The sequence below is a fragment of the Ictalurus punctatus genome, chromosome 15 (assembly GCF_001660625.3).
Source record: "Ictalurus punctatus breed USDA103 chromosome 15, Coco_2.0, whole genome shotgun sequence".
NCBI classification, from domain to species: Eukaryota; Metazoa; Chordata; class Actinopteri; order Siluriformes; family Ictaluridae; genus Ictalurus; species Ictalurus punctatus.
Window position 1 is genome coordinate 18,309,033 of NC_030430.2, and position 26,293 is coordinate 18,335,325.

The 26,293-nt window shown below is 38.9% G+C and overlaps 2 protein-coding genes across 4 annotated transcripts in view; one reads left to right on the forward strand and one right to left on the reverse strand.

The window, feature by feature from the left end:
* The first annotated feature begins 358 nt into the window (after positions 1-358).
* On the forward strand, positions 359-9,542 carry szrd1 (SUZ RNA binding domain containing 1). Of its 2 annotated transcripts, XM_017486293.3 has the most exons (5): positions 359-492; positions 2,040-2,088; positions 5,141-5,190; positions 6,562-6,822; positions 7,965-9,542. In XM_017486293.3, the coding sequence occupies exons 3-5, from the start codon at positions 5,144-5,146 to the stop codon at positions 8,074-8,076; spliced, it is 420 nt and encodes a 139-aa protein (XP_017341782.1). In that variant the 5' UTR covers positions 359-492; positions 2,040-2,088; positions 5,141-5,143; the 3' UTR covers positions 8,077-9,542.
* The window catches only part of atp13a2 (ATPase cation transporting 13A2), a 28,359-nt gene continuing 10,813 nt past the window's right edge, over positions 8,748-26,293 (reverse strand). For both annotated transcript variants that reach the window (XM_017486992.3, XM_017486993.3), the window contains exons 9-29: positions 25,217-25,351; positions 25,020-25,086; positions 24,696-24,827; positions 21,924-22,085; positions 21,694-21,804; positions 21,540-21,586; positions 21,232-21,420; positions 19,084-19,296; positions 17,507-17,614; positions 17,229-17,385; positions 17,020-17,131; positions 16,769-16,893; positions 15,914-16,098; positions 15,658-15,750; positions 15,492-15,571; positions 13,761-13,913; positions 13,516-13,612; positions 11,596-11,819; positions 11,364-11,515; positions 10,477-10,649; positions 8,748-10,323 (exon numbers count right to left, since the gene is read on the reverse strand). In XM_017486992.3, the coding sequence (XP_017342481.1) occupies positions 10,156-10,323; positions 10,477-10,649; positions 11,364-11,515; positions 11,596-11,819; positions 13,516-13,612; positions 13,761-13,913; positions 15,492-15,571; positions 15,658-15,750; positions 15,914-16,098; positions 16,769-16,893; positions 17,020-17,131; positions 17,229-17,385; positions 17,507-17,614; positions 19,084-19,296; positions 21,232-21,420; positions 21,540-21,586; positions 21,694-21,804; positions 21,924-22,085; positions 24,696-24,827; positions 25,020-25,086; positions 25,217-25,351 (2,883 nt within the window). In that variant the 3' untranslated portion in view covers positions 8,748-10,155. The remainder of the gene's footprint in view (positions 10,324-10,476; positions 10,650-11,363; positions 11,516-11,595; positions 11,820-13,515; positions 13,613-13,760; positions 13,914-15,491; positions 15,572-15,657; positions 15,751-15,913; positions 16,099-16,768; positions 16,894-17,019; positions 17,132-17,228; positions 17,386-17,506; positions 17,615-19,083; positions 19,297-21,231; positions 21,421-21,539; positions 21,587-21,693; positions 21,805-21,923; positions 22,086-24,695; positions 24,828-25,019; positions 25,087-25,216; positions 25,352-26,293) is intronic.

A 26,293-nucleotide genomic window follows, 5' to 3' on the forward strand; every position in this document is an offset into this window, starting at 1 on the left:
GGGTATTATGTAATGTGAATATGACAAAAAAAATCTTGAATCTTGAGATATATTTATGTGCATATCTCATAGTGTATATGTTTTCATATTCAAGTTACTGTTCCCTACTTGAGTTTGTCAATTGAAATTGTTCAATAATAATAATAATAATAATAATAATAATAATAATAATAATAATAATAATAATAATAATTGTACGGTATAAGTAACTGTTCAAACGCTGCCAATATGGCGGAACAATCCCATAATGCAGCGCAACGTGACGTCAATTGAATGTAGTAAACGGAGCTCCTTCCGGCAGGTGGCGATAGTGCGCAGCACTTCGATCCCCGCAAGCACCAAACGGCTACTCCGGCTGTAGAAAAAGAAAATGTGCTGTCGTAGGTAGATGAGTAAAGGGAACTCCCTGAAGCTAGTAACTAGCTAGCAAAGTGTGGGAACATGGAAGATGAGGAGATAGCTGAAAGCTGGGAAGAAGCTGCCGACAGTGGGGTGAGTATGAGGCGATTACAGGGCGGTCACGGCTGTTTGAGTGGAAGCGCCTCGCTGCGACGCGGTCAGTTAGCCGTGTGATCTGTAGGGCGTGATGTCGGAAGGGAAAGAAAGTTAGCCAGCTAGGCCGCGGGGGAAATGCCTCTGTCTTGGGGGATATTGTTTACGGTTCTGAGTCTGTACTTAAGAGTAAGAGAGTTTGTTTTTAAATTATATTTAGGTGGTATAGTTTGATAGTATATCTCGAAACACAATACAGCGTTGGCTTGATGAATAGTTTTAACTGCGTGCTGTACTGTTAGCGAGTTAGCTCGTAGTTGTGTGTGTAATTTGAATAAGAAAACTCAACTTCTTCACGTGCTAGAATGAAATAATTCACTGGAATGTAGCTGGGGAGTCGTTAAATTGTTATTTGTTTTATTTAACGAATCTTGTACGCTAATTTGACCTGAACTACCTCCGCTCAGTTGGTTAGCTGCCCCAAAAAAGGGCAAGTGCGAGTGTGGTCATGACTGACTGCTGCTAGCAGCTTAGCCACTTCTACATGAGCGGGTCTGTATTTTAAATGCACCAGAACGGAGGCAGTAATTTGTTTTAGGCTCTTATCAGGCTTTCCTCTTTAGGGAGATATAAACGTATTATCAGTTCAAATAGTAGTCACATTAGGTACATGTTAACGCTCTATTGAGTTTTAGATAGGGAAAAGGAACAATTTAATATGAGAAACAGTGTCTGGAATAATTCTGAACCGTTTATTTCACTTAACAAGTCCGTTAGGCCTATAATTACGATGACTAACAATTCTAATAGTAGTTTAAAGAAAAGTATTGTAAGGCTGTTTTAGACATTCGTCAATCAGTGATGAGATCTATTAAGCATGCAATTAATATTAGATTGTAGTCCCTTGCTGTATTTAATAGATGAGTTTCAAACACAAACCCAGATCTAATTTAGATGTGTAGCTAGATGTGTACTTGTCCTTCAGAAAAGTAGGGTAACAACCAAAAAAGAAAAAAACTCCTTATTGATTTAAAAATACAAGTTTTCATTTCGTTTACTTGAAGGGAGTCGATGCACCTCAGTGCTGTAACTATAAAGCAAGCCACTGTCCAAGTCCCACCGGCTGCTGCACCACACACATCGGACAAGGTGCTGTAGGTACAGCTATTTTTATTAGGTGGATTAATTAGAGTGAACAAATGATAGAAGATCTTTTCAGAATCAGGAACATGTGGAAACACTGACAAAATCAAGCAAAAAAGCCCAGCATGGTCATAGGAACTTTACTTCTGGCACATGTAACTTGTGGTTAAACGTGTTTAGATTAAAGAAAGGTGCTAGTCAGGCTCAAATAATATTCTTATTAGGCAAATCAGCTCAACGACATGGCCAGAAAACAGTTCGGATCTCAATCCTATTACAAATTGATGGTGGAAATGTAAAAAAATTGGTCATCCTTCAAAGCTAATCTGTGAACTGCTATCTAACTGTCTTCCGTCTTGTGCTTCACGGAAAACGTGGCTGTGTGGATGGATAACCGGACTCAGCTGGCAGGCTTCCGACTCTTCAGAGCGGATCGCAACACAAAACTTTCAGGCAAGACGAAGGGTGGAGTAATTTGGTTTTTACACAAAAAACACAAAATTTACAGTACTGTTCTCCTGATCTCGAATCATTTTTCATAAACTGCAAACCCGTCTACTCCCCATGTGAGTTCGCTTCATTCATACTGGTCGGTATTTACATTCCACCACAAGCCAGTGTGCAGGAGGCGCAGCGTTTGCTCACCGAATAGATACTGTGCGTGGATACCCGGACTCATTTGTTATTGTCCTTGGCGACTTTAATGAAGGTAATCTCACACATGAACTTCCCAAATACAGACAATCTATTAAATGCCCAACCAGAGAGGAGAACATTCTGGATCACTGTTGTACTACAGTAAACTATGCCTATCACGCTGTCTCACAAGCTGGTCCATATGATTCCTGCATACAGGGAGAAATTAAAACTCTCCAAACCTGTTGTGAGGACATCAAAGTAGTGGACCAGGGAGGCTGTGGAGGATCTTCAGGCATGCTTGGACTATACTGACTGGGATGTATTCAGGACTGTTATTAACAGGCCGGATGAGTACACAGACTGTGACCTTGTACATACGCTACCATCATGCACCAGGGTGAGTTACAACAATGTCAAATCCTGGTTCACATCTCGACTCACAATTAAGGCTGGAGAAGGAAGCTGCGTTTAAGAGTGGGGACATAATCAGGTTTAAAGAGTCAAAGTGCAAGTTCAGGAAGGTGGTGAAAGAAGCCAAACAGCTGTACTCTAAGAAACTACAACTGCAGTTCTCACCCAATGACTGTGCTTCTCTCTGGAAGGGCTCACACCGAACACAAATTGACTGCAAACTTAAAGCCCCTCACTCTGCTAACGACTTGCGTCTGGCCAACAGCCTGAACGAGTTTTACCTGTCACCTTGAAAGACAATGGGACCGTCCATCCACCATCACCCAACACCTAAGGAGAGATACTTTAAGAGTCTTCAAAAGACCTCTCGCAAAGCAGCTGTACCAGACTCTGTCTCTCCATCCAGAGCCAACAGGTCTGTAGTTGACGCAGTTATCATGGCCCCCCACTTCATCCTCCAGCACCAGTACTCCTTAGGAACCTATGCCAGGAGCCTGTTTGTGGATTTCAGCTCTGCTTTCAACACGATCCACCTGCAGGCGGATTATAGACTTTCTGTCTGACAGGAGGCATCACATGAGACTGGGAAAACATGTCTCTGATTCCCAGACCATCAGTACTGGTTCCCCCCAAGGCTGTGTTCTTTCTCCACTACTCTTCTCCCTCTATACCTACAACCTCCAGTCACCAGTACGTCAAATTGCTGAAGTTTGCGGACGACTCCACCCTCATTGGGCACGTCTCTGAGGGGGATGAGTCTGTCTACAGGTGGGAGATTGGCCATCTGGTGACCTGGTGCAATCAGAACAACCTGGAGCTCCACACTGTGAAAACAGTGAAGATGGTGGAAGACTTCAGGAAGAACCCAGTCCCACCTGCCCCCATCATCCTGTGTGACTCCCCAGTCGAAATTGTAGACTCCTTCTGTTTCCTGGGAACCATCATCACCCAGGACCTCAAGTGGGAAATGAACATGATCTCTCTGATTTTAAAAATCTCTGCTGGGAATGTAATTGGCTACAATCTGCCTCCCCTTCCTGTACACTTCCAGGACCCTGAAACAGGCAGTTAAGATTGTGGCTGACCCATCTTACCCTGGACACAAACTTTTCGAGGCACTCTCCTCCGGCAGGAGGCTGAGGTCCATCAATACCAAAACCTCCTGCCCAAAAACAGTTTCTTTCCATCCACAACTGGCCTCATTAACAATACTCAGGACCCACCATGGTCTCTTATCTGCCTCCGTTGACATTACACATTACATTAACGAACAACCCCACATTCTTGTTTCATATGTCTTACGTTAACACACACAACTAGGACTGCTATACTTCACCTTTTTATTTCAACTGCGAGCATTTGCACTGGCCCACTTTTGCACATCCTGCAATAATGTACAGTTAATGTCTTTATTTTTATTTCCCTAAATCTTTATATATTTATTCTCATAGTTTACATAGCTTTAGATTTATGGTTCCCATTTTCATAACTTTTCTCTTGTTTATCCTATTATTTTATTTCTTGTATTTTACTGTTATTGTTACACACCAGTACACCACGACAAATTCCTTGTACATGTAAACCCACGGTACTTGGTAATAAAGGTGATTTTGATTCATATTCAAGAAAGTTGAACCAGCTTGATGGATAATATTGGTTTTCATTAGTGAAGTCCATGCCTCAAAGATTTCAGGCTGTCATAAAAGCCTGAGGAGGAGCAAGGAAGTACTAATTGGGATTTTATTTTATTTTTTATATTTTTTTTTATGATTCCTCTACTTGATCTGGGGAAAAAAAATATGCCATTAATAAAACAAATTTCATTTGAGGTATGTTTCACACAGCCACAATGTTCAGCTATTAAACACAATTTTTTTTTTTGTCAACTGTGATTTTATTTGCTACGAAGTAAAAAAAAAAAAGCCGGGTGAACATCCTCTGTGTGTGGTGACTACATTTTTAACAGGGAGTGTAGCTGAAATTTAGGCCATTGATTTTTTTTTTGTCTTAACTACAGTACCTCGTCATACATTGTTACATCAACATGCATTGCCGTTAACTACCACTTTGTCAATTATGTTTAGAGACAATCAAAGCATAGAACGGGGCAACAGTTTAGTTTATATACAGTGTTTATAAAATTGAAAGTGAATGAAGAGTAGTTTGTGAAAGAAATTAGTGACTGTTGTTCTATTCTAATATTTTACATATTTAAATCAGTGTGTGAACTGGCCTTGCTTGTTGAGCAGCTAAATCTCTGAACTGAAATTCATCCCTGCTGTTAATTTAGCTGCTGTACTAAGCATGTATAAATAACTTGGTGAAACTGCGATACTTGACACTGTGGCACAGAGGCTCCTTGTGCAAGCAAATACTACCCTTAATGTTTTGAAAGTGTACTCTCTTGCCTGTACTTAGGGAGAGCATTTATGCAACTTCAAAATTATAATTTCAGGAAATGGAGAGACGGTTGGAGGAGAAACTACACATCAGTCAAAAAGAGAGGTAGGTCACATTTTAAGATGTTAAGTACAGCACCAATTCCACAAAAGTTGGGACATTGTGAAAAATGTCCATAAAACAAAGTGCAATGATTTGCAAATCTCATAAACCTGTTATTCACAATAGAACATAGACATATCAAATGTTTCAACTGCAGAAATGTACTATTTTAAGGAAAAAATAAGGTAGTTTTGAATTTGAACTAATTAAGTTAATTGGCAACAGGTCAGTAACATGGTTTAGTATAAAGAGTATCTTAGAGAGGCAGAGTCTCTCAAAAGTAAAGATGGGATGAAATCTGGATGTTGCTTTAAAACTTGTGTATATACCTTTCAGCATTGATGGTGCCTTTCCAGATGTGGAAGCCACCTATTCCATAGGCACTAATGCACCCCCATACCATCAGAGATGCAGGTTTTTGAACTGAGTGCTGATAAAATTTTTTTTAAAAAAACAACAGATGGTCAGTCTCCTCTTTAGTCCTCTTTAGTTTAGAGGATGTGGCATTCATGATTTCCAAAAATAACTTAAAATTTTGATTCATATGACCACAGAATAGTTTTCCACATTGTCTCGGTCCATTTTAAATGAGCTTTGGCCCAGAGAAGACTGCAGTGTTTCTGGATCATGTTCACATATTGCTACTACTTTGCTTGATCAAGCTTTAAACAGCATTTGTGGATGGCATGGTGAACCGTGTTCAGACAATGAGTTCTGGAGGTGTTTCTGAGCCCATGCAGTGATTTCCATTATAGAATCATACCTGTTTTTAATGCAGTGCCGCCTGAGAGCCCGAAGTTCACAGGTTTGCAATATTTATTTTCACTCTTTGTCCCTTGTACACAGAGATTTCTCCAGATTCTCAGAATCTTTTGATATTATGTACTGTAGATGATGACTTATTCATAGTCTTTGCAATTTTACATTGAGGAACATTATTCTGAAATTGTTCCACAGATTGTAGACGCAGTTTTTCACAGATTGGTGAACCTCTGCCCATCTTTACTTTTGAAAGACTCTTCCTCTCTATGATACTCTTTTTATACCCAATCATGTTACTGACCTGTTGCCAATTAACCTCCAGCTGTTCCTTTTTAGTAACACTTACTTTTCCAGCCTTTTGTCCCCCCGTCCCAACTTTTGCGAACTTTCTGCATTGCGACCATCAAATTCAAAATTACCATTTTCTTAAAATGGTACATTTCCTCAGTTTAAACATTAGCAAATCTCAAACCCATATGTTATTCACAATAGAACATAGAAAACTCAGCAAATTATTGTAATGTTTTTTTTTTTAAAAAAATTTTTTTGTACATTTTACACAGCCTCCCAGTTTTTTTGGAATTGGGGTTTTAACTCTTGCTTTCCCTTCAGACTATCAAGTGGGAGTTCAGGTCGCTCACCAATAAAGACTATCATGCTCCAAGACGACTCCCTTCCAGCTGCACCACCTCCACAAATCCGCATTTTAAAACGACCCACCAGCAACGGATCCTTGGGGCCATCTGTAACACAGAACCGACCCTCACCACAAGTGAAGTCTTTAGCTCAGAGAGAGGCGGAATATGCCGAAGCCAGGAAACGAATCCTTGGCAGTGCCGATGACACACCTCAGGAGAGACCTGCATCAGAGAGGTAATTCAGATTTTGGAACTTTTTTCTATGAATAATGTACTTTTGCCCATATTCTTCTCTACTATTTCATACATCATACAACCAGATGTGGGTAAACGTGTGGTGGTCTGGGCAATCTGGTGTTAATGTGGCAGGGGGGAGATCTTATTTTGGCCAAAACAGTGTTTATCTGCTTATAACACAATTTGAAGACTCATTTATGGTTTCTTAAATATAATTCAATGTGGAAATATTTTTGTTTACTTTTTAATCTTGCTTAGGCTGTCTTCTTGAAAAGAACATGTTGGGTAACAAGCCAGTTTAACAAATGCAGGAGTGAAAACAGTCTGTCTGTCTAAAGATGTCTAAAATCTTCCTGACAGTGAATTTCAGGCTTTGATCACGTTGTCGGATAGCTATGCGTCATAGAAAAATATAAGTCTGATCAACAAGGTTTGTATTTAGACACTCACTGTTAAAATATCCATGATGCTCCTGCACCAAAGTAGGAATGGAATCTTTAAATGTAAATTTCGAGTTAACATTTAAAATGCTATAACTTGTGGTTGAGATGCATAAAGTTCAGAACAGGAAAGTCTGTAGTTTTCCCAGGCCACAGAATCAAGAGCTTTGGTGAAAGGATCTTATGCTGTGTTCAACTTAACTCTGAAGTGGGAACTTGGAATGATGTAATTTTTGACCTTCATAAGTTTGAGCTGTGAAGTGTGGGGAATAACATGAACGCCTCCATGTTCGTCTTTTGTTAGCAAAAATATAGCAGGGAAGTGTGATGTATATTTTCCTATTCAAAACGGCGATCTATATAGTCCGTGTAATAGATTTAACAATCGAATGTGTCTGTATGTTGATTGATCTAAAGCAAATACCTGTGTGTGTGTGTGTGTGTGTGTGTGTGTGTGTGTGTGTATACAGAGAAAATTAAATTAGAAGTAGACTACTTTGATTACTGTTGATGCTGTTTGCTGTTGCTGCTGGTCGTTTTATTTGTTTTTCCTTGTCGGAGGACAGAAATTCAGAGTTACAAGCCGACCGTGGCATTAGTAGTGTGTGAGCTGATTTGCATTTAATTTGCTAAATCGAATACATTACAAGCTAATACACGTCATGGTGTGTAGTGTACTTAAACACATCTCTATGTTTAGGTCACCACGTGCAGGAAACCATACACCTTCAGAGGACACGAGATCAAACAACCACGTAGTTCGGCAGCCAGCAGGTCCAGATGGTACACAAGGCTTTCGCCAGCGCAGATAGGAACAATAAAGGCCTGGGAGAACAGGAGAGCTCTTGGTCCATCTCCTAACAAAAGGTTCAAATTCTGATCATTTAAAAAAAACAACAAAAAAAAACATATTTAGGATGTGGGATTTTTATGAAATGAGAAGACCTCATCCTCACCCGTCAGGGCTCCTGAGCCAGTGTGGAATGTAAAAGGGGAGGAGATATAACATGGAAGAGCAAATTTACACTGTGATGAGGACGACTTCCAGACACTGCTCACTGTGATCCCCCTCCTCTCCCAAAAAGAAACACTTAATCAGTTTCCCTCAACACCTTAACTTACTGTGACTGGTGACCCGTCTGCCAACGGACAGCTTTTGACCTTGAAGTGGTCTGGCGATAAGTCATGACCCCGTCTTTGAGGAAGACGTTTGGAGCAGAGTGCGATGCCACATTATGGTGAGGCTGTGCTGGAAGTGTTGTAAGATGTAGCACAGGTCACCAGCTCTCAGCAATAATATTAAGGATATTTCACTGATCATTTTTCATTTTGTTTCTTTTCCAGACTGCTCTTCCCAAGCTTTTGTATTAGTTATTTTTGGTTTTTGTTTTAACATAGCCAGCTAAATGCCATACATTTTTAATGGGGAAGGGAATGGTGAGGGTTAAGTGGAAACAAGTCTCTTAAGTTTTGTTTACAATTATTATTATTATTATTATTATTATTATTATTATTATTATTTTAATCCTGGGTCTTCCTATGACTGTCCTGGTTTCTACATAAAAGAAATTAAGAATAATATTTTTTAAAAAACCCACAAATTACTTAAGGGGGGGATACTTTTCTGCCTTTTTATATTATTTGGGAAGGTAGGAATATTTAATGATATCAGTTCCAAATTAAGTAATAAATGCTTGTGGTCTTGGACAGAATCAAAGGGGGAGGGAAATTGCTGGTTCCTTTTGTATCTGCTGATAAATTTCATTGTATTTGCTGAAGTAGGAACTCAGGTCGCTGACTGAATCAAATATCTATTGATTAGTTTTTAGTAGCTGTGCATGTGGATCATCTGCCACAAGGACACTTCAAACTGGAGTACTGGATAGCATATAAGAAATAATTTAACGGTTGTGTTTTGTTTTTGTTTTGTTTTTTTAAAGAAAATTAGACAATGTGCCCCATTAGCCGTTCAAGTGTTTGTGCTGTATTTCAACAAACAGTAAGCACCATACTACCACATTGCATCTCGCTGCCTTTCTCTCTTTAGTTTCTTATACTAGTCACAAACTCCATCCCTCCTTGCTGTGTTGTCATTTAAAATCTTTGTTGGAATAATATAGATTTGTACGAGAATGTACCCTTTAATCTTTGCAAATGTTCATCTGTTATACTGTATCAAATCAACCAGAACGATTTATGAGCTGTTCATGAACATGGACACCTACTTGTAAATACTTTACAAAATGCCCATTTAATAAAGACTTTTTAAGGTAATGAATTTCAAAGCTTTAAATTTCTATATTTTAGAAATGCTACTATTCACATTTGCAAGTATAAAAGATTAGGATTTAAGAACTATTGTAAAAAGTCAGAGTCCTGAATATTATACACATTGCTTTATTATGATAACTGTGCCATATATAATAGGCGGTACACATTTGTATCAAGATAAACTTTCATAATGAGCATTTCCCATTAACAGGACTGAGAGCCGGTGCAGTGCAAATGACATTCCGTCACTTTAGTCAGTCCTTCACTGAATCATAAAAATCCTTCATGTATAAATATTTGCAGCACTGAAAAATGTAGTCAGTGACTTTGGCCATCTGATTTATGTGCAAGATGCAGTGTGTACTGTACTGGCATGCTACTGGAGAATGCCACCTTATCCTGATTGGTTGGATGTTGTGGTCCATGTCGTTTGGGTTTTCCTTGGAGCAGACGTTTTATTGACGACTGCCAAAAACGTGAGGAGAATTTCATCAAATATTATGTGTTAACTTCACTGACTCCAAATCTATGCAATAGGAGGTAGTAGTCAATTAGTGGCACTTTTAGTTATGGAACATAATGATTAGTTATTTTATTACAAGTGTTCCCGGAGGTTTATGCTAGCTGACTCCGATGACGGAACACTGTGACGGGTAAAGTAGCTGATCCAGCGGTGGCCATGATTGAGTTTCTGCTAGTTGTGCATCCAAACGCTTGTACTCCTTTTTCGACTCTCGTTTTCCACGAAGGGTACGGAGGCAGTTCGGAACAAACGTGTCAATAAGAACCTAAAGATGGAAAAACATCATGACTGAGAGCAATCCACTATCATCTATACAAACCTTAGCACAAAGTAACAATAAACGGTTGATGATAAAAGCTGGTTTAGGGTTGAGTAGGTTCATTATACTATTTCTTTTTTTGATTATTATTATTATTACCTCCAGGAAGTAGCATATGAAGAAGTTGAGAGCAGCGAGTGCCACCAGCAGCAGCTTGTAGTTCATGTCAGTGATGTTATACAGCTGCAGTACATGGTGAAAAACGGTACTGGGGCCCAGAACCAACCAAAACATTACTGCAAACAGGACGAGCAGCACGAATAGAAAAACAACTACAAGGGATAACAGAAAATAATAATGAGAAAAGTTCAAGCGCAGTAGCTCATACAATATGTAGAAAATACAGTTTCAGGAATTAGTTATAAGCTTTATACATTGTAAACTCTGATTACAGTGGTCTTTTACTTGTCAGACTGTATGAGATAATCCCAATAAAATCGTGGCCAAATTCTATAACATACTGTGATAATGTGTTCTCGGTGTCAGATTAAACACTGAAGATCCTCTTAAAAATAGACCTACGATTAAAGAAAGTTACTACGTCATGAATCAGCATGACCTAGGTTCGTGCAGAAAATGGGCTTACATAAACAAACATTCTTCCAAGCGAGCCTGAAGTGATAAGGATTTTTTTCTGCCCATCAACATGATTTATTCACGGTTCGTCATTACTGTATTTGTAACTGTCCTGTGAGCTTTGTGAAATCCTATGCTGTCTTCCTACTGGTGGCTTTTAGACAAGTCTCATAGCAATATTCACATGCTGACATTTTAACTAAACATTTCTGACACAATTTGTTATTGGCTTTGGCTATTATCTTTGTTCACAATAGCATTAAATCAGCCTTTGTTGAACATGTCACATAATGAGCACCAAGAGCACCCATCTCATCTCACTCAGACTAAAAAGTTTACAGTATAATGCTGGCTTTAGAGGACATCTCAAACGGCCCAGATGCCAAAATGTTCCTTATGTTATATATTACCATTTTTGTAAAGCGGTTTCTTGTAAGGGTATCCTTTCGTCACAACTATACACATGATGATGTACTGGAATCCTGAGAGTGCAAACACACTTGAGTCCTCCATGTTTGGCAAATTTTCTGCTCCAGACAGAGTGGAATTGAGAGGAATGTACCTACAGAAAAGCAACAAAGGAGCATAAAAAAAATGAGATAAAAACACAAACAAAACTATAAATTTATTTCTCAGACTTACCATTCCTGTGATTCGGTGATGAGCAGAGCAGCCACCTGGCCCAGGATGAGCAGCACTGTGTGGAGAAGTAAAGCAGAAAGAACAGGCAGAGCTAGAAGGCTGGCGGCGGGCCGCTGGGGGTGAAGCTTATCACTGGGGCCACCTCGACCCATCACTATAGCAAGCACAGTCACCAAGGGCAAGTCAAAGAAGAGGAACTGCAGATCGCCCAAGTTTGTTTTCACCTAAGCGAGGAAAGTAACTTTATTTTAAAAAAATAATCAGACAAGATACATCATATACATCCAAAAAAAAAAAAAGGCACGTAAAATGTCCCTTCCCACCAAACAGACCTCATATTTCAACCCCCTCTCTGGCAAAATATATACATTCTTGATGACTAAAACAAGCCACTTTAGATACAGTTTTTACCATCAGAGAACTCAACTCATAACTTCTCTTCAGAGGGTACTATACACCCCTCGTTCTTTCATTTCAAACTGCACACACTGTTCTTTATCACTTGGTTAAATCTGATGGTATTAATATATAGTCATTATTGTTACACATCTGCTTCAGTCATTACTGCTGCTGCAGGTTTCAATCTGTACTACTGCAACAATTGCACATACTCCTGCTAAATTTGTGCACTCTGATTCAGTGTTAATGCACATTTCTTACACACGCTGCCTTGTCTTTTATCATCATCACTTAATTGTTTAGTCTATTGCTTATTGTTGAGTGCTGAGCTGTACCGAACTCCATCACTATTAACACCTGTGTGTGGCAACAAAAGAATGTTGAATTTTAATCATGTGGAACAACTAATGAGTCTAGGGCACTGCTGTAGCCTTTATGCTCCGTTTGACCTACATTATATGGTCAAAAGTTTGTGGACACCTTTATCATCTCACTCATATGTGCTTTTTGAATGTGCCATTCCAGATTTAGTCCCGCTTTGTTGTTATTATAACCTCCACTTTTCTAGGAAGGATTTTCACTAGATTTTTGGGGTGCGAGTGTGTGGATTTGTGCTCATTCAGCCACGAGAACATTCATGTAGTCAGGCACTGTTGTTGGGCGAGGAGGCCTGGGGTACATTCTACATTCATTCCAGTGCATCCCAAAAGTATTCAGTAGAGTTGAGGTCAGGTCTCTGTGCAGGCCACTCGAGTTCTGCCACCCCAAGCTTGGCAAATCATGTCGTTATGGACCTCACTTTGTACACTGGGGAATTGTCATGCTGGAACAGGTTTGGACTTGACCCCTTAATACCAGTGAAGGGAAATTATGCTACAGTATACAAAGCCATTCTATACAATTGTGTGCCAGCAGTTTGGGGGAAAAACACATATGTAGTCAGGTGTTCACAAACCTTTGGCTACATAGTATATATTAAATGATTACTGAAACCATACCAATGATAAAATGAGCTGTATTTAACACAAAGCCTAGTTCAACTTGGCTAATAAACATTAAAAAGCATAATATTACAGAGATTATGTTCAAAAGCCAGTTTCAAGACCCATTTGAAATCACCTTCACTTATAGTGTTCAGTGTGATACTTGCACTACCATTTAACAATGATATTTGTGCTGGGATGTCTTCACAAAACAAAATGGTCATTTTGCCTTAAAAATAAAGTGGATTTTAAAAAAATAAAAATAAAATTACAATCCCTCCATCTCTTATTTACACTCTGGACTCCCATCAGAATGTGCTGTGTTAATAACTGAGGTGATAATATACATAAGTAGGGAATATAAAATAAAATAATAAATTTCACAATTAAAAAAAAAAGACAGTAGTGAACACATGAGTATAATAGGCAAATGGGACTGGTGTAACATGTTAATATGGTTGCTTTAATAATGAGTTGTTAAGTCAGAATATAGACAGATTAAGCTAAATGTAAGAGAATGAACACTTTAAACACTCACAGTGTAGAGGATGAGTACAGAGGAAAACTGGATCAGACTGTACAATGCCATATATTTGAAAAGACTGAAGGATGTCACCAGTGAGCATCTTCCCTCCCTGTTTAAATAAAAGACATGTTCGTCATTAAAAAGGACAGATATTCCAGAACTGTAAAATGAATAATTCAGTCATATGAATTAAATACATGCTCACTATCTATATTGAACGAGAGGTTTATTCTGCAAAGAAAACTCTTCTATTTAACCTGATCAGCAAAGGCACACAGCTGATGTTGTCAGATTTGGAGGTAAAGGGAGAGGCAACAGAAGCCTCAGCCTCAGACAGAGAGACTCCGACATCAGCAGCCCTCAGCGCTCCGCAATCATTAGCTCCGTCCCCACACATGCCCACTCTATAACTGGAGATGGAAGGCACCAGAGAGGAGAATAAGCTAAGCAATAAACATGTTCACAGCCACAATATGGTTTGCTAACATTATAATGAGTCAATTGTTATAGTTCTGACTAAAACTGAAAGAAGAAATGCTTCTGTATCGCCTGTGAGAAAAACTGAACAAAACATAAGTTAATTCTTGGTGTGGTTGCTTTAGAAACCCAAATTGACTCATCCACAATGTGGTGGTGTGATGCGATCAAATGTGAAGTAGAATTTCCTGTCATCACTTAGGTAATAACAGCTGTATATAGTTATTTATTCAACAGACTCTCTAGTTAGTAAAACCCCCCAAAAAAACACAATTTCTCCCGTTACCGAAAAATCCAAACGCATAAAGTCCTACAGACTCTCCCATGATGAAGACGCCTTCTTTAAATGTTAAATAAACGTCTCAACACCTTCTGATCAATCAGACTTGAGAATTCAAAAGCTTTTTGGTATAATGGGGTTTAAATCTAAAAAAGTATATATAAAGTTTTATATATACACATACAGACACACAGTGCCCTCCACTAATTTTGGCAGTCTTGGTAAATATGAACAAAGAAGGCTGTGAAAAACGGTCTTTATTGTTTAACCTTTTGATCTTTTGTTCAAAACATTCACAAAAATACTCTGCTCTCATAGATATTAAACAATTGCAAACAAAACACAGGTTTATCAAAATAAAAATGTGTGTGTGTTAAATGTAGGTGTGCAACAATTATTGGCACCCTTATGAATTCAAAGGAAAAAAATATATTTGAAGTATATTTCCACGGATGTTTTACATTTTGTTTAGTACACCTGGGTGACTAAGAACAGGAAAAATTTCAACCATGACTTCCTGTTTCACAGGGGTAAGACCAAGGAATATAGCTGTGATGTGTGGCAAAAGGTTGTTGAGCTTCACAAAATTGAAGTGGCTATAAGAAAATAGCACAAGCATTGAAAATGCCCATTTCCACAATCAGGGTAATAATTAAGAAATTCCAGTCAACTGGAAATGTTATGAATCAACCTGTAATTGGACATGTGTCTATATTGTCTCTATGCACTTTGAAGAGGATGGATCGAGTGGCCTTCTTTGCTCAAAATTATCAAGGGTGCGAATATTATTATTAATATTTTTTTAATAATAAAAGTGATTAGTTTTTCATAAATTTCTTAATTATTTTGCATTTATTTTGTTGCCACTCTTGTTAACACACCTAAGTATGTATTGTGATATGATATTATTGTCAGGTCACCCTCCTTAAATGTACATGAATTCAAAACTGAACTCAGAACACCCAGTTGGTAGCATTATACACGAGACATGGAAAAAGAAATTTAACTGCTTCAAAACCACATAATTAACATGATACAGAATAAAAACAGCAAAACAGACCCGTGTCTACTCACGGACCCTACTTTGAGAGCCACTACTGTAAATAATACAGCTGTAAAAACTGATCTACAGGCTTAAAACCTCTACAACAGAATATTATAGAATGGTTTATATAGTTTAAAACTCGTCTATTATTTAAACAATTATTTCAACTAGCTTCTTTGCTCTTACTTCAGTTTCTGTAAAGCTTTAACCAGTTGAGTCTTCTGGTCTGGAGACATCCGTGCATACACTGTTCCTTTCATCAGAACCTGCAGCATGCACACATCAGTCTGTTCACATCCAATTTGGAAAGCAATCAGTATGTGATGAATACACAAGCAGTTTAGTAATGTACCTTGGGTAGTTGCTCTGGAAAATAATCGCACAGAGCTGCAAAGGACTTTCCATTTATAGCCAAATGATACTTAATACTGTTCTGGTAAAGGCCCTATGGAACAGAAAGCAAGCTTTTAGAATATACAGTACAATGCTTTTGCTACCCAATTTTAAAAATAAATGCAAGGTATATCACAAATTATATAAATAAAGCAATACATGCTAATGTTGTTCACTGCTTTAAAGCAATAAAGTAAATCAAGTCCTGTATAAACCTGTTCCAGAATATCCTTGGTCTCTTGAGTGCTGACGACTGCAGACGCACCATCACCTTGATGAAATCGTAACAATGCCATTGAGTTGGCAGTAGGGGGCGATGCATGAACAAAAATAATCTGCTCGTGTGGGGACATCATTCCACATGCTCTTGCTACATTCAGGGCTGTAAGAATGTTATCCCCTGATGGAAAGAGAAGTGGAAGTGAAAAAAAGAGTCCGGCACTGTACTAAGAAACAAAATACACTAGTTACAAAGCATAGCAAAGTAATCTCATGCTTAGACTACAAGAATTTGTAGATAATGAAAGGCTGGTACTGGAAGCCATATAAATCATGGCAAAAGTTTGATCTGATTATGGGTTTTCAGTGGAAGATTTGGCATAAAAAAGACTTGACAGCAGAAGAAGAAAAAGAAGAAGAAGAAGGAGTAGGAAGAGGGCGGAAAAAGAAGAAGAGGAGGAAGACCTTTATTTGTCACAGATACATTACAGCACAGTGAAATTCTTTACTTTGCATATCACAGCTTGTTAGGACCCTAACCTGAGTTATAACAGATAGGATGTGTCAAGAAGAATGTTTGTAAGTGGGCTACAGGAAGGTAAATTGTATTTGTTCAGAGGATACAAAAAGTAGTTGAAGGCACTTTTGAAAGGCAAAAGTTTTGTTATTATTATTATTATTATTATTATTATTATTATTATTATTATTATACAAATTAGAATATCCATTAAGGAATATGTAAGGGTTTCTTTTGTGAAGGAACATCTTGTTGCCATGTAATTTATAAAGGTATGCAAATTTTTGCACTCATCTACAGAAATGTGCAGTGTATGATTATACTGTTTTCATACCAGTGACCATGACGGGGCGGATTAGTGCTTGTCTCAAAATGCTGATGACTCCTGCACTTTCAGGCTTCACCTGGTTCTTCATCACCAACAGCCCCAGGAACTGCAAATCTGCCTCCACATCTACCCTGCCAACAAATACACTGAACATTATGTACAGTCCAAAAAATTTTTTTAAATGATAATAGGCTTATTTCATCAATCTTCTGAAAGTAGTAAATAAACTGCCTACTTAATAACCTCACAGAACTGACCTTTCAATACTGCTCAGGTCTGTCTGGGCATCAAGCTCCTTGTAGGCAAGCGCTAGGACCCTGAAACCCTCACTCGCAAACTCCCGGAGTGCGTTGGTAAACTGAGAAGGTACTGCCAGGCACAAAGTGAAGGGCAAATAAATCAGATGACCGTTGAAAAGACAAACCGCAAGAAAACAATTGAGAATTTCTAGATTCACAGTTCTTACTACTTTCTTTCACACAGTGGCTGGCCACCATCTCAGGCGCCCCTTTGAGGAAGCAGCAAGCTGAGCCTCCCCCCGAGCCCACTGTCACCACACTCATCCTCTGTAGAGAGGAGGAAAAAGGGAAACGGCGTACTATAGCCACAGGCTGACTAATGGACTGGAAACAAAAACAAAAGAGGAACAAATAATTAGTGGAAATACTACAATTAAATTGTGTGTGATGTGAAAGATACAGTTACTTATTTTGGTTTGCTTTCATTTCCTCAGTGTGTACTCACTATGCCCTCAAGCTGGAACTCTGAAGCAGGTGGCCTCATCACTCCAAGGATCAGGTGACTTCCGAACTCAACTCTTGTGTCCGGTGCATTAGTCGGCTCCTCCAGTTTCTACCATTTCACAACAAAGATCTTCACAGACATCTTCTCATATCTTCAACTCTACATCAGTCATCTTCTCCAACATCTTATAAATTATATGAAGAAACTGTACTATGATATAATCCAGGTTCTTCAAAGTGAAACCAGAGGTAACAACTCAATAATGGCACCCTGAGTTTGTCTCTTGTACAATCTTAGACATATCAACATATTCATTGTTACTGCGCTCCCGAGTTACGCAACAGAAAAGCGCTTGCTCTAGAATTCAAATACAGATGTTGCTACAGCCATCCATGGCCGGGAGTCTAAGAAAGCAAAGTTGGACATGCTCTCTAGGCGGGAGAAATCATACTCTCACTCCTCTATCAATCAATCACGGTGACACTATCCAATAAAGAGTCTGTGGGCTCATGCATGCGGAAAGGGATGGATTGCGCATCTCTCAGAGTGTGATGCGACGCACTGTGATGCAGCATGAGCAGCAGTTCAAATAGATTTGGTCAGGTGTCTTCACACTTCTTGGAGGAAGCACACGATACATGATATACTTCACCCTCCCGGACTGGTAGCTGTCATACAATAGAGGAGACTTAACTGGTGGGTGGGAATTGGAGGAGAATGAAAGAAATGAAAGAAAAATCAAGGGGGGAAAAAACCCATATTATTTCTTACTAAAAAGTACATTTTAATACTGTTTAATTTCCATTACTTTAAACAGAACTTATATTTGACTCTCTCAATAGAGGAAACAAGGCTGAAAAAGTAGTTTCTCTTCCATTTTTCTTTAACCCAAGCCAACTGTTGATCAATGGTGCATAAGTAACAAATAAAAATGTCATGGTTGGTCTGAGAAATTTTTGCAAGAATCATTTTGCATTAAATTAAGAAAGACTAAATTCAATTTGTCTCTTCTTGCAGGTATCAGAATTAAAGCTTCGGACTCCTGATTGCTGCAACAGAAAAAAATATTCAACCTGTCGTCATGAATCCCAACAATGCCACAACCATTCATGCCCAGGAGCCCAAGAGTGCAAAATTAGTAGTAGGAGTCTGTCAGCTCATGTACTCAGAAGACTGCAGTGCTCTCCTCCTAGTGTGTGCAGTTGCATGAGCAGCAGTTTGAAAAGATGCAGATGCTTGCTTCATGCGTCTTCCTGGAAGCACATGCTAGCCGATACTTGGGTAGATGTCATGCGATAAGGAAGAGAACTAGCAAATTTTCAAACTGATAAGAAGGAAATGACAAATAACCAAATTGGGAGTAAATATCAAAGCTTGAAGTTGATTTCGCTTTGCCACATGCAGCTTTTGTGAAGTCCTAATGTGAAACTCAAACATTAAAATACAAATTTCAAATAGCATCCTATTACACAGGGTGAGACATATGCAGCAAACAAACTAGTCAAATATTGTCTGATAAATATTTGCATAATCCTAAGAGCAAACAGGCAAGTGGTATGTCTACAAAGTGTCCTCACCCAGCCTGTAGAGTCAATCATTTTGAGTTCCAGTGGGTCTCCAATGGGCTGACCTCCAAGTAAAACTACTGAGTGGCAGGAGGCCAATGCCCACAGCATGGGTCCGGGGGAGAGAAGACGGGGATCAGACACCAGCTCATCAAACCCTGCACCATTTCTATTAGCCTCCTTTACCCCCCACACATCCAGACCCTCCTCGGTCAGAGTACCGGTCTGAGGAAAAAGGAACAAGAGAACTTAAACCTTAATTAAACCAATGGCATATCAGTATTATCTATTAATTTTGGGCTGATTAATTAGTTTGAGATCTGTTGACGGTGAAGCTCAGCATATGATATAAATCATTTTCATACTCCATTCAGTGACCCTTATGCCCTGTGGATGGGGGCGGGGTTGTCTTGAAAGATACCACTCCCATGAGGATAGAAATATTTCATCAGAATACAATGACAATTAGCCAGAAGAACTTTTGTATTGATTTGCAGTGACCTTTCCTCTAATGGGACAAGTGAAGCCAAACAAAGTCACTGTTTTTTTCCCTTTAATTTGTCTATAGATAGACAGATACAATTGTATGCCAATGTTTGGGCACCCTTGGCCAAATTACATACAGTATTGAATTTTTGGGGGGGTTTTTTGGGGGGGGGAATGGGGGTTTGGGGGGTGTCAATAAAATATATAATGTAATTAAGACTCGTTCTGCTGGTCAAGAATTGTCATTTAGAATAACAATTCCAGAACATAATAAACTCTGACTTTGCAAACTTTGTGCTAACAACCATGAGCTCCTCTAAGCAGATGACTGAGTATCTGAAAATGAATCCATTTGATGCCTGCAAAGCAAAGGAAGGCTATAAAAAGATATCAAAGTGCTTCCAGCTCACAATTTCCTCTGTCCAAAATGGCATTAAGAAAGGGCAGTTAAGGGGAACTGCAGAGGTCAATGCAAGATCTGGAATATCAAAAACACTTTCAGATAGAACTGCCAGTATGTTGGCCAGACAGACAAAGCAAAAATCCCCATATGACAAGAAGGACCTGCAGGAAGGTGTAGCTGACACAGAAGTGGTGGTGCACCGTTCTACAATATCTAGATAAGCCAGAGGCATTTTGGAACAAATTACTCAGTACTGATGATTTTGATTAAAATGTTAAAAGAACATCTTGCCAACTGTTGATCTATGCTTCTGGGTTGTGTGTCAGCCAGTAGCACAAAAATATTTCACAGCTAATTGGAAGAATGATTTCGTTTCAACATGAGCCATCTCTGGAAGCAAATATGACACAGTCAAGAAAGTGAAGCTGAAAAGAAATTGGCTTCTACAACAGGAAAATTATCCAAAACTTAGCTCAAAAAATCCACCATTAACTACTTCAAGAAACACAAGTTGAAGCTTGAACATCATTGAAAATATGATGGTAGATATTAAACATGCTGTGCACATGTCACAATTAATTATTTTTCTATTTTTAAGTCTATTATTTATAAAGTTATTTTTTTAAATAGCTAATAAACAAAGAAACAAACAAACAAACAAACTTTTGCATACAACTGTAGATATAAAAATGTTGAGTGACGAGCTGAAATTCGGCATCCCATGCGATAGTTAAAACAACACTGTCTACAGCAGGAGATTTGAATGTAAACTATTTCATACATACCACAATGGCACAAAATGAAAAACTAAGCAATGGAAAAAGACAAATGAAGAACATGGCATTCTGTTCTTATCCACAGTTGGCTGTGTGATAAACATGCATACATAATCTGACAATGTGCAAATATTTATGCATTCATCTTCCACACCTGCTTTGCTCCACTAATCTTACCAAAGTTTTCTTGTCTATTTCTGCATCCAAAACATATGTGGCTATAAGGAGCCAGCTAACAGACTTTTGTTTGAAATGAACAGCACTGTACTTTTATATTTGACTTTTTTTTTCCCTCTGGTCACCAGACAGCAAACCAGCATAGCTAATACATGTTGATAAGGAAATGATTAATACATTCACCTAATGTCTAAGCTAATTATCTACTTTGGCATATTTGTCTAGCTGAACTTTATTTTCATGATGTATGTTTACACATTTACCATGCACCCATCAGAAACTGTGCTCACTCTCCACCTGACCCCAATCTTCTCTTACCTTGTCAAAGCAGAAGAGAGAAATCTTTCCACAGACATTGATGCGAGGCGGACTTATGCAGAACACGCCGTTTTTCTTGAGGCGCCGCTGGGCGTAGATTGTGCCTGTTGTTAGAGCAGCAGGAAGAGCTGGAGGCACCACAATGGTTACAATGTCCAGAGAACGGATCACGAGCTGTGCCCATGTTGTCTGAGGAGAAAAAGTTGTTGGATGTCTATAATGATCTACTGTAATATCAACACACAAATACATTATACAAAAAAAAAACTTCTTTCTTTTTTTTAACCACATTATTTATTCTTACTTACATTGCTCCTCCAAAGCATCACTACACTGTAAACTGTGCCAATCAGTGCTGCAATAGAAGAACATTTATCATGTGAAGCTCCTATAACGACATTGTACTCACTTGCATACAGTACACAATAGGTAACAATCTAAACAATTTGTTAATGACTTTACCCAGGACTCCTAAGAAAAGTAGAAACTTCATGGCATCTGCATAAAAACGGAAGTTAACTGGCTGTGGGTAGAGAATAGAGCTGATGAGATCACCTTTAGCAGTGAAAAAGCCTGAGGGGAAACAAAAAACAGATAAGGGTTTGTGGCTGGAACTTTGTCATCACAATTAATTCCTGAAGATCAGTCATTCATATGAACTCATTGCAGTAACATCCTGTGTTCAGAATTACCTGTGCGTGTAACTACAGCTATGGTCCCCTTCCCACTGGGACAACCCCCTTTGGCTTGGATGAGCTGTGTACCACAGAACAGAGTGTGTCTGCGTTGAGACTCAGGGCTGTATTTCACTTCAGAGACAGGCAATGGGGTCTTCATCACAGGAATGCTCTCACCTGACAGTCAAAGGTAAAATTGAAGCAGAGGTGTTGAAGGGACTAAGAGAAAAAGCATCACAGGGTAAAGCAGGTATGCAAACATTTTACACACCCAGTCAGTGTTTTCAAAGTTTTAAGCTTTTTGGTATGTTACTTCCCAAAGATGTCTGGAAATTGCTTTTGTGCTTTCTCTCCTTCTCTCTACCTCTCACTCATTCTCTTTTCCAGCTCTGCCCATCCTTAGCCTGCTCTCTCTCCCTCTAGATCTCCCTTGTGATGGTGACATCATTGTAACATACTAGTATTCCTCTCCTGCAAGGAGTTTGATATTCCCACTTGGCTGATCCATACTGAAAAACAGTATGTCTGCTGTGTTGGTGAGCACTGAAGAAAGAGATGCCCGGAAACGTCTGCTCGTGCTGGCCTGGCTTTTAACTCACATGCACTCTACACTTTTTACACCATGCAGTTTATAAAATAAAATTGAATTAAATTTGTTAGACTTTTTTAGTCTGGACTGAATTCAGTGTGCGGTCAGCAATTTTGTTTGCTTGTTTGCTGCGTTGGTGACCAAGATCTCCCAAGGATTCATCTTTCACATCAGGGCTTAGGGAAAAGTAGCACAGTCGAGTGCTGTTTGTCCATACTTGAGAATTTTCACTGATGTTAGTTCTTTCTTTCTTTGTTGAGCTGTACAGAGGCATAATCTGTACAGTTATAATAGACAGTGTACAAGCCATAATAGAGTAAACTATATGTTATTATATAGCAATGTTATTATAGGTAAGGCACCTTTTTAAATACTCCCATAAGCCAGGACAATCATAGGTGTGGGTACAATTTTTCCTTTTGGGCTGCTTTTCTCTTGGTCTTGTTAGGTTTAGGGAGTCAGAATTATTTTAGCACTTTCCCCACTCTGAACCTTTCTCTTGTGTTTGTGAACCACAAACTGTAGACTTGTCGATGTTCTGTCAATGTTTTAGGCTATATTTGGATTTTGCATTCAGTGAAACTGGCCTGCGTTGTGACGCACTTATCAATGGTTGAGAATGTAACCTTAGCACTGATTAATTGCTAGACAAATGGACAGAAGTAAAATATATCCATGGATATTCTTTAGGGACTCTGGTCTTTACCGCCATCTCCTCTCAAGTAAAAGAAAGAGGAAATACAATTGTCAGTTTTAGTTGTAGAAGCCTTTGGTGGTTAGATAGACAGATATACTTTATTGTTCCCCTGAGGGAAATTGTTAAATGGATAGCAGCTACACCACAAACTCTATGCCATGCACTTGCTGCAACAAAAATATTTTAGCATATTCAGAGACATCTGCACTGTTGGCGTGTATGCTGTGTTGGTGGAGAGGGTGATCATGGTGAAGACTCATTCATTTACAGTGGGGTCTAAAAGTCTGAGACCACATTGAAAATCTGGGATATTGTTTGTTGTTGTTTTTTTTTCATTTAAAATTGGATATAAATTGGTTTTTAGAATTTTTATATATTCAAAACAAAAAAAGGAAATGTTCAATATCTTGCACACTGTGCTGCAAAAGTGCAAGAGTGATTCTTGATGACGACTTGACCTTTACAGACCATATCTCAGCAACTGCAAGGTCCTGTAGGTTCATCCTTTACAACATCAAGAAAATCTGACCCTACATCACCGAACAGGCTACACAGATACTAATCCAGGCTCTTGTTATCTCTAAACTGGACTACTGCAACTCACTGCCTTCAGGCCTCCCAGCCAGCTCCATCAAACCCCTTGAGATGATTCAGAATGCTGCAGCGCGCCTCGTCTTCAACCAGCCCAAGAGAACCCATGTCACACCCCTCTTCATCTCCCTCCACTGGCTTCCTGTAGCTGCCCGCATGAAGTTCAAGGCCTTGATGCTCACCTATAAGACCTCGTCAGGAGCAGCACCCTCCTACCTCAACTCTCTCCTGAAGGCCTACGTTTCCTCTCACAATCTGCGATCGATTAGTGACCGACGTTTAGCAGTTCCAACTCAGCGTGGCGCAAGGTCCCTTTCCAGAACCTTCACGCTAACTGTTCCTCAGTGGTGGAATGCACTTCCAATCTCAATCCGGACCGCAGAATCTCTCACCATCTTCAAAAAACAGCTAAAGACCCACCTCTTCCATGAACACCTAACCAACTCATAATAAATAAAAATAAATTAATTAATTAAAAAATTGCACTTACACCTCTACTCTGTGCACTTTGCTTCTTCTGGAATTCAATTAATGGATCTTGTATGGTAGCACTACTTGTATTGTTCTCTGCTTGATATATCACTTTGCTTGTATTTTTCTCATTTGTAAGTCGCTTTGGATAAAAGCGTCTGCTAAGTGAATAAATGTAATGTAAATGTAAGTGCACTACAATATAGAATTAGTATATAGACTATGTGTTTGTGTAAGAGAAAAAGAGAGTATAACTGAGCACATATACAGAGATATAGAGCTGTGTTTGTGTTAGATGGTTATGTTGTTCAGAAGAGGCTTCCTTCACTGATTTATTTGTTAATAAATCAGAAGCCTGTCCTAATACCCTCCCATCAGATTTTTCCTGATGCAAACTCACCCTATAGGTCATAACATAAGAGTAATTGAGTGTAGTCACCGGTCAACATGCTCTCGTTGACCATGCACTCCCCGGCCAGCAGGGCAGCATCGCATGGTAGGTGCAGACCTTCAGCTGGAATCACCAGACAGTCTCCTGGCACCAGCTCCACTGAACTCACACACTCCTCCTCTAGATTGCATGGAATGCACACACATAAGGAGAAAAGTCACACACTGGCAGGTACTTAAAACAGGCAAATCCAAAAGTCAGTAATGTACGTGTTATCTGAATAAGCTGAAATGTTACTGTCTGATTTAATTATAAACATGTAAATATTCCAAATTGTCTAATGTTATGGTGAAGTAAGATCTTCAAGATCACCTCCAGTGGCTCTGCGTACAGTGACATTCACTATGAGTTGGGCCATGCTGCGCAGAGTGCGGCTTTGCTGGAAAGTCACACAAAAAAGCTTGATAAATTAATATGTCATGACAAACATGGGAGGAGAGTTTATTTATCTTAAATAAGCATGCGCGTGTGTGTATATAAGGGGTGCAAATATGACATCGTATACTTGCCTTCCGGATCTCATACAAGGATACACCGATGGATATGAAAGATATTACAAAGATGCAAGCAGCATAAAAGTAGTAATTATCCGACATCCACAGGACGATGCTAAATACTTGAAATATATAGAAGGGATTGAGGACCTGCATGAGGATCAAGATGAAACTGGATTAAAAGGAGGATCAGTATCAGGGTGGAATGCATTAAAAGCATTAAAGCATTAAATTTGGTGAAGTTGCCTCAGCATATTTTAGCAGGATTACACCAGGCAGTACAATACTGCACAGTGTGGTTACAAATCCAAATCAGAAATTGTCCATATCTCACTGAAGTACCATTATCTGTTTTCAATTTGTATGATACTCACAAAATAGGAGGTTGGGGGGGCTTTTGATTAATGATGGCCATTCCCTTTTAACTAAAATCTCTAAGACTGTATATCATCATCATCTTCATCAGAGAAATATTTGAAATGCTATCCCTGGTTAATGTTTAAAAAAAAAAATGTATACCATGCCAGCATCAAAGACTATATTCATGTGAGTGAGCAAGCAAGCAAATACATACATACATATACAAACAAACACAATTTTAAATAATAAAAATATTTACAAGTATAAGATATGCCACAACAATGAGTTAGAAATCTATTTGAGAGGTTTCAAATTTATTTGAGATAAAAATGTTAAACTTCTTTCTGGTGATACCTTATCAGAAATCTCCTCTAATGACTGATGACATTATAAGCAGAAATATGCTAACCCTCCATGACACTGAGAAACTAGTGCTTGCTTTCATAACTTCTACATTGGACTATTGTAATGTGTTACTGGCTGCCCTGCTTTCTTAGGATACTTCAGAATGCAGCAGTCCACCAGAGATCTAGCCAGAGACATTATACAGCTGGTTCTGTGATGTTTGTGTTTGAGCAATCAATTGTCCACACTATTTCTAGCTCCAACTCATGTGAGGTTCACCTTACATAATGCCTAAGCAAGAAGGGTAACACAATTCTGCACTAGTTCTTGGTTATGAAAACAAATTAGGGATCACATTTGTTATTGTACTGCACAGTGAAAAAGTAC